The following is a 14,042-nucleotide window of genomic DNA, read 5'->3' as shown; positions in this document are numbered from 1 at the left end:
TCTGTAGCAGAGCCATCACGCAGGGCCACCGTGCGTGTTTGTGTTGAGATGGAACTCCCAGACGCTCAGATACAGATCAGAGATGGCGATATAAAGTCCTGAAAGGAGGGTGATTACAGGTGTGCAGTCAGTCAGCCAGTGTGATGGTTCAGGAACCTGTGCCAGGCTGTCTTACAAATGGCTCCCTATGTAGGGCACTTCTTTTGACATATGGGCCCTGGTCAAAAGTAGTGTACTACATAGGGAATAGATTGCCATTTGGGACACAGCCAGAGAATGCTACTGTGGAGGGAACGTAGCGTACCACGGAACCAGTCTGGCCTCACAGAGACAATAGGATGTAGTTAACTCACCTCAGGAAGAGATCAAGACTGCTAAGATTGTTGCTCTAGTCTCAGCACATTTTCATCTTGTGTTGGTATGCAAGAAACTGCATTGTTTGTTTTGTTACCCTGGCTCTAGTTCATAGAGATCCAGCCCTGTTTACAACTTGTCCAAATACACAATAGTGAGATCGTCCAACTGTTGTCAATCAAAGCTGAGCAACAACCACTCTGTAAATATATAACGCCCTTTGTTGTCTAGGTGTCGCACAGCACAACGAGGAAAGTGATGGTGGTCAAGATCTATAAGAACGACGTGGACCAGGACAGCATCGTACGAGAGATCAGTCTACTGCAGAAGCTCTCACACCCCAACATTGTCAGGTCAGTCCCTTTCCAACATATATGACAAATGCTTGTATTTAGAGGAAGATGTGTAGGAGTTGCAACAAAAAAAGTAACACTGTGATAGTAATACAACCTATTATTATCCTCACAGGTATCTTGGAATCTGTGTGCGAGAAGAAAAGCTGTACCCAATACTGGAGGTAACTGTCCTTAATCACTTAGGACACCAACATTTTCCTCTCAGTATCTGTGCATCTCACCATAGAATCAAGAGATTGGTATCCCTGTGTAAAACCCATAGAAAGGATTATCTCTATGGTATAACCCATCTCTATAGACACATGTAGATTCTCTATGGTACTTTCCCTCTGTATTTGTGCATCTGGCAGTAGTCACAGTTGTTGAAGGGAATCGATTGCTAAGTATGTGTTTAACCATGGAAATAGGATATCTATGTACGAAATAAAGGATCCATCTCCATAGACATGAATATAGGATCTCTATGGTACTAATCGCACCCCCTCTCTGTGTTGTCAGTATGTGAGTGGTGGCTGTCTGGAGGACCTCCTGGCCCAGGAGGACGTGTCTCTGTGTTGGAGGGAGAAGGTGGACCTGGCCTGTGACATCAGCAGAGGCATGACCTACCTGCACTACAAGAACATCTACCACAGAGACCTCAACTCCAAGGTATACACACACACACACACACACACACACACACACACACACACACACACACACCACTGCCAGGCCAGGGTCTCGTCTGGACAGATGACTACAGTGGTGCCAGAGCAAAGTACACTACTAATGCAATCTGGGCTTTTAATTTAAAAAACGCACATGACTTTCATTTGACATGAATCTTTTTCCATGTATCCAGACGTGAGTGGGAAGTTGATTGAAGGTATTAAGGACAAGTACAGTATATGTTTCTGGTTATTTCTTGATCTGTAAATCAGATAACTAGGGTCAGCCGACTATTTTCTCAAGCACGTAGATCAGAGATCATCAACTTGATTCAGCCTCTGCTCACTTTTTTCTGGAGCGGATGGTCAGGGGACCGGAACATAATTACCAATAATTTGTAGATTGCAAATGTATTATATTATAAATGTATTATATTTGACTAAAACGTAATCATTTCAAACCTTCCATACATTTGTATACGATCACATATCTCTCCTTTATGCACAGGAATACTCTGGAACAGATTTCCTGAATAAAAATCAATTGGAGCTGATTTTCTGTTGTTTTTACAGTCTTTTTTTAATGTCTAACAAACCATTTTATACTTTTTTTTGCTCAGAGAACTTGGGGGGGGGGGGGGGCAAATAAAATCACTGTGGGCCGCCAGTTGAAAAACCCTGACGTAGATAGACATCCACTCTACCTGCACTATATCCTAACACACATAATAAGGACCTAACCTAGTGCCTACTGTACCTGTACTATATATCCTAACATACATAATAAGGACCTAACCTAGTGCCTACTGTACCTGTACTATATCCTAACATACATAATAAGGACCTAACCTAGTGCCTACTGTACCTGCACTATATCCTAACACACATAATAAGGACCTAACCTAGTGCCTACTCTACCTGTACTATATCCTAACACGCATAATAAGGACCTAGCCTAGTGCCTACTCTACCTGTACTAGCTTTAGCCAAACTGAACCTGTCACTGTATATAACACAAATGCTAAGCTGCAGGGTTGGCATTCTTCATAGCCTGTATTAGTCCCACTGTACAACTTTAAGTCCTCTTTGAAACAGTGTTACCTCTTATTCTTGCCGGTTTAGTTATGCCAAAGCTTGTTTTTTCCAACATAGGCAGATTACAGGGATCCTGCCTCAGATATCACGAACTACTGACTGAATTTCACTGTAGGGGAGGTGTTCCTGTCAATGTGGGGTTTTGTTTCAGTTATGGACCTTCCCAGAATCTGTCCCTGCTATTAAGACCTTCTCAAAGGCTGCATCCCAAATAGCACCTATATTCCCTCAAAAGTAGTGAATTGTTTAGGTAATAGAGTACCATTTGGGATGCAGCCTTTGAGAAGGTCTTAATAGCAGGGACAGATTCTGGGAAGGTCCATAACTGAAACAAAACCCCACATTAACAGGAATGTCAATGTACAGTAAATAAGCCTAGTCCAAACCAGAACAGCCCATAAGGCTTCTGTCCTATCTCATGTTTCTATAGTGTGAGGCAGTATAATGTACAAGTACACCCCCTGGACAGGACCCTAGTCTAGAAAACAAGTAAGAGGGGGCTGAGGTTGAGCGTTTCCACTTCCTGGATAATCCTCTGTGAACATTATGCAAGGGGTTTGTTTATATACAAGCACACACTCACATCTCCCTTTCTCATGATCTATCCATCCCAGTCCAAACTCCTCTCTTTGGTAGTAAACCACATCAGTGATGAGGTTATGGGTTGTGGTGGGTGTGATTCTCCCATTGCCCCATTGCTCTGTCATTACAGGCCCATGGTGTGGCAGGAAACGCCCTGCATGCTCTTACTAGAACCAGTCATGTCTCCCCAGCAGCACCAGGGATAGAGAGGTTATAGCGATATAGGCTGAATTCTGTTTTAAATAACACCGATACTCTCTGTCTAAACCACTGGCCCATAGGTCTAGATACCCATACTGTCTAAACCATAGGTCTAGATACCCATACTGTCTAAACCACTGGCCCATAGGTCTAGATACCCATACTGTCTAAACCACTGGCCCATAGGTCTAGATACCCATACTGTCTAAACCATAGGTCTAGATACCCATACTGTCTAAACCATAGGTCTAGATACCCATACTGTCTAAACCACTGGCCCATAGGTCTAGATACCCATACTGTCTAAACCACTGGCCCATAGGTCTAGATACCCATACTGTCTAAACCACTGGCCCATAGGTCTAGATACCCATACTGTCTAAACCACTGGCCCATAGGTCTAGATACCCATACTGTCTAAACCACTGGCCCATAGGTCTAGATACCCATACTGTCTAAACCACTGGCCCATAGGTCTAGATACCCATACTGTCTAAACCATAGGTCTAGATACCCATAATGTCTAAACCACTGGCCCATAGGTCTAGATACCCATACTGTCTAAACCACTGGCCCATAGGTCTAGATACCCATACTGTCTAAACCACTGGCCCATAGGTCTAGATACCCATACTGTCTAAACCATAGGTCTAGATACCCATAATGTCTAAACCACTGGCCCATAGGTCTAGATACCCATACTGTCTAAACCACTGGCCCATAGGTCTAGATACCCATACTGTCTAAACCACTGGCCCATAGGTCTAGATACCCATACTGTCTAAACCATAGGTCTAGATACCCATAATGTCTAAACCACTGGCCCATAGGTCTAGATACCCATACTGTCTAAACCACTGGCCCATAGGTCTAGATACCCATACTGTCTAAACCACTGGCCCATAGGTCTAGATACCCATACTGTCTAAACCACTGGCCCATAGGTCTAGATACCCATACTGTCTAAACCACTGGCCCATAGGTCTAGATACCCATACTGTCTAAACCACTGGCCCATAGGTCTAGATACCCATACTGTCTAAACCACTGGCCCATAGGTCTAGATACCCATACTGTCTAAACCACTGGCCCATAGGTCTAGATACCCATAATGTCTAAACCACTGGCCCATAGGTCTAGATACCCATAATGTCTAAACCACTGGTCCATAGGTCTAGATACCCATACTGTCTAAACCACTGGCCCATAGGTCTAGATACCCATACTGTCTAAACCACTGGCCCATAGGTCTAGATACCCATACTGTCTAAACCACTGGCCCATAGGTCTAGATACCCATACTGTCTAAACCACTGGCCCATAGGTCTAGATACCCATAATGTCTAAACCACTGGTCCATAGGTCTAGATACCCATACTGTCTTAACCATAGGTCTAGATACCCATACTGTCTAAACCACTGGCCCATAGGTCTAGATACCCATACTGTCTAAACCACTGGCCCATAGGTCTAGATACCCATACTGTCTAAACCATAGGTCTAGATACCCATAATGTCTCAACCACTGGTCCATAGGTCTAGATACCCATACTGTCTAAACCACTGGCCCATAGGTCTAGATACCCATACTGTCTAAACCATAGGTCTAGATACCCATACTGTCTAAACCATAGGTCTAGATACCCATAATGTCTAAACCACTGGCCCATAGGTCTAGATACCCATAATGTCTAAACCACTGGCCCATAGGTCTAGATACCCATAATGTCTAAACCACTGGCCCATAGGTCTAGATACCCATACTGTCTAAACCACTGGCCCATAGGTCTAGATACCCATACTGTCTAAACCACTGGCCCATAGGTCTAGATACCCATACTGTCTAAACCACTGGCCCATAGGTCTAGATACCCATACTGTCTAAACCACTGGTCCATAGGTCTAGATACCCATACTGTCTAAACCACTGGCCCATAGGTCTAGATACCCATACTGTCTAAACCATAGGTCTAGATACCCATACTGTCTAAACCACTGGTCCATAGGTCTAGATACCCATACTGTCTAAACCACTGGCCCATAGGTCTAGATACCCATACTGTCTAAACCACTGGCCCATAGGTCTAGATACCCATACTGTCTAAACCATAGGTCTAGATACCCATAATGTCTAAACCACTGGCCCATAGGTCTAGATACCCATACTGTCTAAACCATAGGTCTAGATACCCATAATGTCTAAACCACTGGCCCATAGGTCTAGATACCCATAATGTCTAAACCACTGGCCCATAGGTCTAGATACCCATACTGTCTAAACCACTGGCCCATAGGTCTAGATACCCATACTGTCTAAACCACTGGCCCATAGGTCTAGATACCCATACTGTCTAAACCACTGGCCCATAGGTCTAGATACCCATACTGTCTAAACCACTGGCCCATAGGTCTAGATACCCATACTGTCTTAACCATAGGTCTAGATACCCATAATGTCTAAACCACTGGCCCATAGGTCTAGATACCCATACTGTCTTAACCATAGGTCTAGATACCCATACTGTCTTAACCATAGGTCTAGATACCCATACTGTCTTAACCATAGGTCTAGATACCCATAATGTCTAAACCACTGGCCCATAGGTCTAGATACCCATAATGTCTAAACCACTGGCCCATAGGTCTAGATACCCATACTGTTTTAATCACTGTCACTGACCAATTGGTCAACTTACTGTTCCGATCTGTCATTAGTCTCGGAAACCCAGACCTAGGATGTCGGATTCTCTTGGACATTTTGAAAGGGGAAAAACAATTGTTCTGAGAAGGGTACTCTTCAAACAGACAACTCTCCCAACAAACCCAAAGTTTGGGTAGGTGAGGCTTAAAATGTGGGTGGGAATTGTACTCCTATTTAGCTAGGGAAACAAACGGATACAGTAGTGACATCATCGGTGACTCACGTCCCATTTCCAACTTGTCCTCTCTTTCCCAACTAACACCGGAACTTCTATTGAGTGGAAGCTGGAGTATTGGTACATTGTGGGAGGCAACCCATCTGCCTAGAGAGACTCCTCTGCCATCAATAGTATTGGGCCAACAAAATGGCCACAGCAGCCCCCATGTTACATCTCAATAATTCACTGTTCAGAGAGGATGGTTGTTGAAGGAATGTTTCAGACTGGATTATGAGGCAGCCTGCTAAACCAGCTGGTTTCAGATGGGTACCGTTTGTCCTAATGCAGGAGCAATAGTCAGCTCAGTAAATTACAGAGGAACGAATCTGAAGTGTGTTTTCACAGTCACAGCCAATGTTATGATTGTTTTTGATGTTTTGCCGTTGCTGTGCCTCTTTGTCCATGTGAGAATTGTGTGGTTTGACCAGAGGTGGGAAAAGTACCCAATTGTCATACTTGAGTAAAGATACAGTGCCTTGCGAAAGTATTCGGCCCCCTTGAACTTTGTGACCTTTTGCCACATTTCAGGCTTCAAACCTAAAGATATAAAACTGTATTTTTTTGTGAAGAATCAACAACAAGTGGGACACAATCATGAAGTGGAACGACATTTATTGGATATTTCAAACTTTTTTAACAAATCAAAAACTGAAAAATTGGGCGTGCAAAATTATTCAGCCCCCTTAAGTTAATACTTTGTAGCGCCACCTTTTGCTGCGATTACAGCTGTAAGTCGCTTGGGGTATGTCTCTATCAGTTTTGCACATCGAGAGACTGAATTTTTTTCCCATTCCTCCTTGCAAAACAGCTCGAGCTCAGTGAGGTTGGATGGAGAGCATTTGTGAACAGCAGTTTCCAGTTCTTTCCACAGATTCTCGATTGGATTCAGGTCTGGACTTTGACTTGGCCATTCTAACACCTGGATATGTTTATTTTTGAACCATTCCATTGTAGATTTTGCTTTATGTTTTGGATCATTGTCTTGTTGGAAGACAAATCTCCGTCCCAGTCTCAGGTCTTTTGCAGACTCCATCAGGGTTTCTTCCAGAATGGTCCTGTATTTGGCTCCATCCATCTTCCCATCAATTTTAACCATCTTCCCTGTCTCTGCTGAAGAAAAGCAGGCCCAAACCATGATGCTGCCACCACCATGTTTGACAGTGTTCAGGGTGATGAGCTGTGTTGCTTTTACGCCAAACATAACGTTTTGCATTGTTGCCAAAAAGTTACATTTTGGTTTCATCTGACCAGAGCACCTTCTTCCACATGTTTGGTGTGTCTCCCAGGTGGCTTGTGGCAAACTTTAAACGACACTTTTTATGGATATCTTTAAGAAATGGCTTTCTTCTTGCCACTCTTCCATAAAGGCCAGATTTGTGCAATATACGACTGATTGTTGTCCTATGGACAGAGTCTCCCACCTCAGCTGTAGATCTCTGCAGTTCATCCAGAGTGATCATGGGCCTCTTGGCTGCATCTCTGATCAGTCTTCTCCTTGTATGAGCTGAAAGTTTAGAGGGACGGCCAGGTGTTGGTAGATTTGCAGTGGTCTGATACTCCTTCCATTTCAATATTATCGCTTGCACAGTGCTCCTTGGAATGTTTAAAGCTTGGGAAATCTTTTTGTATCCAAATCCGGCTTTAAACTTCTTCACAACAGTATCTCGGACCTGCCTGGTGTGTTCCTTGTTCTTCATGATGCTCTCTGCGCTTTTAACGGACCTCCGAGACTATCACAGTGCAGGTGCATTTATATGGAGACTTGATTACACACAGGTGGATTGTATTTATCATCATTAGTCATTTAGGTCAACATTGGATCATTCAGAGATCCTCACTGAACTTCTGGAGAGCGTTTGCTGCACTGAAAGTAAAGGGGCTGAATAATTTTGCACGGCCAATTTTTCAGTTTTTGATTTGTTAAAAAAGTTTGAAATATCCAATAAATGTCGTTCCACTTCATGATTGTGTCCCACTTGTTGTTGATTCTTCACAAAAAAAATACAGTTTTATATCTTTATGTTTGAAGCCTGAAATGTGGCAAAAGGTCGCAAAGTTCAAGGGGGCCGAATACTTTCGCAAGGCACTGTACCTACATAGAAAATGACTCCAGTAAGTCACCCACCAAAATGTTACTTGAGTAAAAGTATTTAAATATACTTAAATGTCAAAAGTAAAAGTATAAATAATTTAAAATTCCTTTTATTAAGCAAGCCAGACATCACCATTTTCTTGTTTTGAAGTTTCCGTATCTCCAACACTCAGACATCATTTACAAATGAAGTATTTGTGTTTAGTGAGTCCGCCAGATCAGAGGCAGTAGGGATGACCAGGGATGTTCTCTGTTTAGTGAGTCCGCCAGATCAGAGGCAGTAGGGATGACCAGTGTTGTTCTCTTGATAAGTGTGTGAATTGGACCATTTGCTTGTCCTGCTAAGCATTCAAAATGTAACGAGTTCTTTTGGGTGTCAGGGAGTAAAAAGTAAAATATTTCCTTTAGGATTGTAGTAAAGTTAAAGTTGTCAAAAATATAAATAATCAAGTAAAGAACAGATACCCCCAAAAACGATTGAAGTATTTTTACCTAAGTACTTTACCCCACTGCGTTTGACCTCCAGCACAGTGATAATTCATAAGTCAGTATTCAAACAGTGAATCAAGAGGTGTTTCATATCATGTAGAAACATGTGAATGTATAGTCTATGGAATTAGGTTGCTACCTCAGGCTCAAAAGCAGATAGAATGGAGGAGGTTAAAATGACTGTGTTGTGTGGATGTAGAAGTGTCACACTGGCCTCTTGTGGTCAACATGTTGCACTGCAGTGTGACAGTATGACTTCAGTTATTGCCTTTCTAGTGAATCTCAGCTCTGCATATCTACTGTACATTTATGAATACATTTTGATGTCTACTGTATCGTACATTTGAAAAGATTTGATAGCAGTGACCAGGGCTTTTAATGTGAGTAATATTCTGAACGTTGTGTGTGTGCAGAGTTGTCTAACGTTGCCTGAATGGTCTGTGTGTGTGTGCAGAACTGTTATCTAACATTGTCTGAACATTGTGTGTGTGCAGAACTGTCTGATACGGGAGACGTCTCGGGGCAGGGAGGCGGTTGTGACAGATTTTGGTCTGGCCAGGGAGGTAATGGTGGAGCTGCCAGCTAATGACCCAGAGAGGAAGATGTCTCTGGTGGGTTCTGCCTTCTGGATGGCACCCGAGATGCTCAGAGGGGAACCCTATGACCGCAAGGTAGGCAGCCTACACACACGTTCTGCATCCCCTGCATCCCAAATGGAACCCTATTCCCTATTGAGTGCACTGCTTTCGACCAGATGTCTATGGGCCCTGGTTGAAAGCAGTGCACTAAAAAGGGAAGAGGATGCCATTTGGGACGCTGACAGTTTTACACCCTGATATAGAAATAACTGGTATTTTATTTCATGGTTTTCACTAAATGATAGAAAATACTTACATCTGATCCTTCCTATTATAAGTCAATAACATGGGGCGGCAGGGTAGCCTAGTGGTTAGAGCGTTGGACTAGTAACCAGAAGGTTGCAAGTTCAAACCCCTGAGCTGACAAGGTACACATCTGTCGTTCTGCCCTTGAACAGGCAGTTAACCCACGGTTCCTAGGCCGTCATTGAAAGTAAGAATTGGTTCTTAACTGACTTGCCTAGTTAAATAAAGGTAAGTAAATAAATAAAAAACATAACTTCTTCCTCCAGGTGGATGTTTTCTCTTTTGGCATCATGCTGTGTGAGATTTTGGGCCGGATCTCAGCAGATCCCGAGATCCTTCCCAGAACACGGGTAAATTAAAACACACACACATCCTTGCTATCTTTGTGGGGACCAAATAATTGATTCCTATCCAAAATCCTATTTTCCCTAACACTAAATCTAACCTAACCCATAACCCTAAGTCCAACCTTAACCCCAAAACTATACCCAACCCCAACTCCTAAACCTAACCGTAACCCCTAACCTTAATTTTAACCCTGACCCCAATTGTAACCCTAACCCCTAAGCCTAGGGGGGCCTGGAAAAATGTCCCAACTTGTCCAAATGTTCCTTGTTTTACTCTCCTTATGAGGACTTCATGTACCCACAAGGATAGTTAAACAAAAAACGCACACACACTTATCAAAACCAAAGAACCATAGATTGCTAGATTTAGACTGACACTACACACGTGGAAATTATACCACAACTGAGCTATTGAGTTAATTACATGTATTTCCCCACAACTCAGACAATATATTGAATGTGATCCTGCAACATAATTTGGCAATTAGCAGTCTTGTTACTTGATAGCTCTCTTAGTTATTAGGCCATTAGTGACAGTGCCATTTGCATGTAGATGATGGTGAAATGAGTCATCTAATGTCCCTGTCTGTCGTCCCCGGGGTGATCAAGACAAGGTCAGAGACAGGGAGCAGAGAGACTTTAATGTGCTCGTTGAGGTTTCACTTAAATTGGATTTATTTGTGACATTTGTCATTAGAAGTGGGAGGACCGCAGGGTCAGTTAGTCACACTGCTATCCTATCTATACAGTATGTGTTCTGCGAATTCATCAGTAGTCCCTGATGATCAAAACTGTAGCCTGTATACAATAGTGGGGATCTCAAGACTTTCCTTGTTTGCCATGAGGTACATTGGTTATCTGATCCAGCTCTCTAACCTGTTACTCCTTATTGATACTCTATGGACCCGTACATGGTGTACAATGCAGTTGACACAGGGTTTGTTCTCACTGCAGGACTATGGTCTAGACGTTGAGGCCTTCAGTGAGATGGTCCAAGGTTGTCCACGACGCATCCTGGAGCTGTCAGCCAACTGCTGTCTGGTGAGTGTGGACTGGAGGGAGGGAGTGTGAGGGAGAAACAGAGAGAGGCTGAGAGACAATGTTAGAGAGTGAATGTGAGAGCATGTCTCAGAAAATGAGAGACTTAAGCCGGGATTCATTACGAAGGGCATTGACCGAAAAACACAGCTCTTTTTTTTTAGGTGTGCTTTTAAAGGTAATTAAGGTTTGAGCCAAAATCTGTAGCGTTTATTATGAATGTGATCTCTCATTGTCTGTATTTCAGTGCGTAGCGCTTTAACACCACTATAACATGCTTCGTATTAATCCTGGTCATAGAGTTTGCCTCAACTACGAGAGTGTAAGAAAGACGTGTATTTGCCATCTACTGTAGAATATCACTCATGTTGTCCGGTGGTTCAGATGGACTCATGTTGTCCTCTTGTTCTGTGGTTCAGATGGACTCATGTTGTCCTCTTGTTCTGTGGTTCAGATGGACTCGTGTTGTCCTCTTGTTCTGTGGTTCAGATGGACTCATGTTGTCCTCTTGTTCTGTGGTTCAGATGGACTCATGTTGTCCTCTTGTTCTGTGGTTCAGATGGACTCGTGTTGTCCTCTTGTTCTGTGGTTCAGATGGACTCATGTTGTCCTCTTGTTCTGTGGTTCAGATGGATGCGTTTCGGAGACCCTCCTTCTCAGAGCTGCTGGATGAGTTGGAGGACATCGCTGAGAGCCTGGAACCCCCCGACTCAAACCTGACCACTGGGTGAGGGGGTGGGGTCACCGTGTATCCCCCTCAGCCCTCCTCCCCTGGAACGGAGGACAGTGTGGACGGCAGCAGGCAGCCACCCCAGTCTTATACAGCAGAGGCACTTTATAGTTCAGGTCCGCTCTACAGGACCCAGGTGTAGGGCTCATAATGCAGCTCCTCCTGCTGACTCTGTGTGACTCTGTGTGTTTCTCTGAAACAGAACCGGATCACTGGAAGTTCAACACTCACCACCCCCCACTGTCTTTCTACAGTACAAACTCAGCTAGTGTGGGTCCATTTGAAAGGGGTGGGGGTCGAAACAGACTCAGAAATTCCCTAAAGAGCATTTCCTCCTGGCTCTTAAGTTGTATTCTATGATGTTATTATTCCACTTTAAGTTAAGGATGTAGAAATCCTTATTTGTAAATAGTACATAAGGAGGACTGTCTGAGTAGTCCTGATCCGTCTATTCTCTTCTATCATAATATCATAAAACAGGGGTTCCCAACCTAGATCTGCAATGCTTTAGGCTAGAAACATGCTGTTAATTGCCTGAGGAAGACTCAACTCTGATGCACACGGGACTATCTTTGGTTTGTCTCTGACATTCAGAAGCTTAGCTACGACCTTCTAAAGTCGATGAGTCAAAGAAATTGGACTGCTTGGGAAGTAATCTTATACAATGTGTGGCTCTGTCACTATCAATTGATCTATTCACTTTCTGTAAAAGAGAATATCTATAATTAAATGAAAGCATCTTAAAATGATCATAATAAAACATATTTATTTGATAGCGGAATAACATTTGAGGAAATCAGGTCTAGACTTTATTTTCCTTATCCATTATTATTAAATAGCCCATCTAAAAGATGTCACGAGTCTTCTTAAACTACGTAGAATTGCAGGAAATTAGCTTCAAAACAACAACATTTTCCTTGGTCCCTCAAATTAAACAAAATCAAGCTGGTGGTGTATTTAATATAGACTATCTCAATAAACAATAATAAATAGAAACGGGGAGAGGGGTGGGACATTTTTCAAATGTGAAAAAGGGGTCCCTGGGGGTAAAAGGTTGGGAATCCCTGATTTTAAAATAACATTTATGTAGGACTTCTCCCCCTTTCCTTCATCAGCCAGTCCAAGTGGTGACACAATCAAAAATAAATCCCTCCCTCTGTTAAAGTAGTCATCTGAATGATGTCATTTAACGGTGAGGTAATGGTGGACTGCAGCAGTGGAGCAGGATTGCAGGAGGCAGGATTGCAGGATTGCAGGATTGCAGGATTGCAGGATTGCAGGATTGCAGGAGGCAGGATTGCAGGAGGCAGGATTGCAGGAGGCAGGATTGCAGGATTACAGGATTGCAGGATTACAGGATTACAGGAGGCAGGATTACATTGCACTAGAAGTGACTGTTACAGTACATGGCTGAAATCTATAGGATGAAGGAATTGTGCTACTGTGTGGGTAAGGACCAAACAACACTCTTTCTCTCATTTCCTTCTTTTTCTGGTTTCTAACAGAGGTTAACAGAGGTGGCCAGTGTTAGGTAAGGGTTGGTGTTCAGTGTGGTTCAGTACTAGGGCCAAGTAGACAGAGGAAGGAGCGTTATCCCTCCCTCTCAGGATGTGAATAAAATAATACTAAACTCAATTAAACACTAACCTTAGGAAGAACTTAACTGTTGTGTATCGTTTTATACTAAATGCCTTTGTTTCTTGTAATGCTTGTACTGTACCTTTTTTGCCTCACCCTTTTGTGGGGATACATTTAGTTTACCATATAAGATTCATACAGTACTTTATGTTCATATTTTGTGAATCTGTTGATTGGGTAGAATTTTGCTTACTTTACAGATCTTTAGATTTATATGGAAGATTTAAAGCAATGTTTAATAAAAGGCATAGAGCATTGATGTGTGTGTATGTACTTAAACTGGACTTTTAACGGGATAAAGAAAATCTAAACACCATTGTGCTCATTACATTAGCCTCATTAGCTGAAGATCTTTAATTGATGTCTGGCTAAAACCAATATGTTGATTTATTAACACCAATATTGCTGCGTTCACACAGGTAGCCCAATTCTGATTTTTTCCCCCCCCACTAATTGGTCTTTTGACCAATCAGATTAGCTCTGAAAAAGATCTGATGTGAAAATATCTGATGGGATTGGTCAAAATACATATTAGTGGAAATGATATCAGAATTGGGTCTGTCTGGGTAAACGCAGCCATTGTGGTGGTTCACACTCTTTCTTAAATCTGCAATTCTCCTAATTTACTGCAGCAGGAGTGTAGCAACTCCCATGTTGACATGCCATGGTTG

General features: G+C 42.8%; 1 protein-coding gene across 2 annotated transcripts in view; it reads left to right on the top strand.

Annotated features, from left to right (window-relative positions):
• The window catches only part of zgc:113162 (uncharacterized protein LOC553743 homolog), a 31,771-nt gene extending 18,087 nt beyond the window's left edge, over positions 1–13,684 (top strand). For both annotated transcript variants that reach the window (XM_021602264.2, XM_036977148.1), the window contains exons 3-9: positions 586–707; positions 823–871; positions 1,209–1,358; positions 9,229–9,405; positions 9,885–9,968; positions 10,920–11,006; positions 11,633–13,684. In XM_021602264.2, coding sequence (XP_021457939.1) covers positions 586–707; positions 823–871; positions 1,209–1,358; positions 9,229–9,405; positions 9,885–9,968; positions 10,920–11,006; positions 11,633–11,734 — 771 coding nt within the window. In that variant the 3' untranslated portion in view covers positions 11,735–13,684. The remainder of the gene's footprint in view (positions 1–585; positions 708–822; positions 872–1,208; positions 1,359–9,228; positions 9,406–9,884; positions 9,969–10,919; positions 11,007–11,632) is intronic.
• Positions 13,685–14,042: the final 358 nt, after the last annotated feature.

Source organism: Oncorhynchus mykiss, chromosome 5 (genome assembly GCF_013265735.2).
Source record: "Oncorhynchus mykiss isolate Arlee chromosome 5, USDA_OmykA_1.1, whole genome shotgun sequence".
Lineage (NCBI taxonomy): Eukaryota > Metazoa > Chordata > Actinopteri > Salmoniformes > Salmonidae > Oncorhynchus > Oncorhynchus mykiss.
The sequence above is the reverse complement of the archived record's forward strand: the minus strand, read 5'-3'. Positions and strand labels throughout refer to the sequence as shown.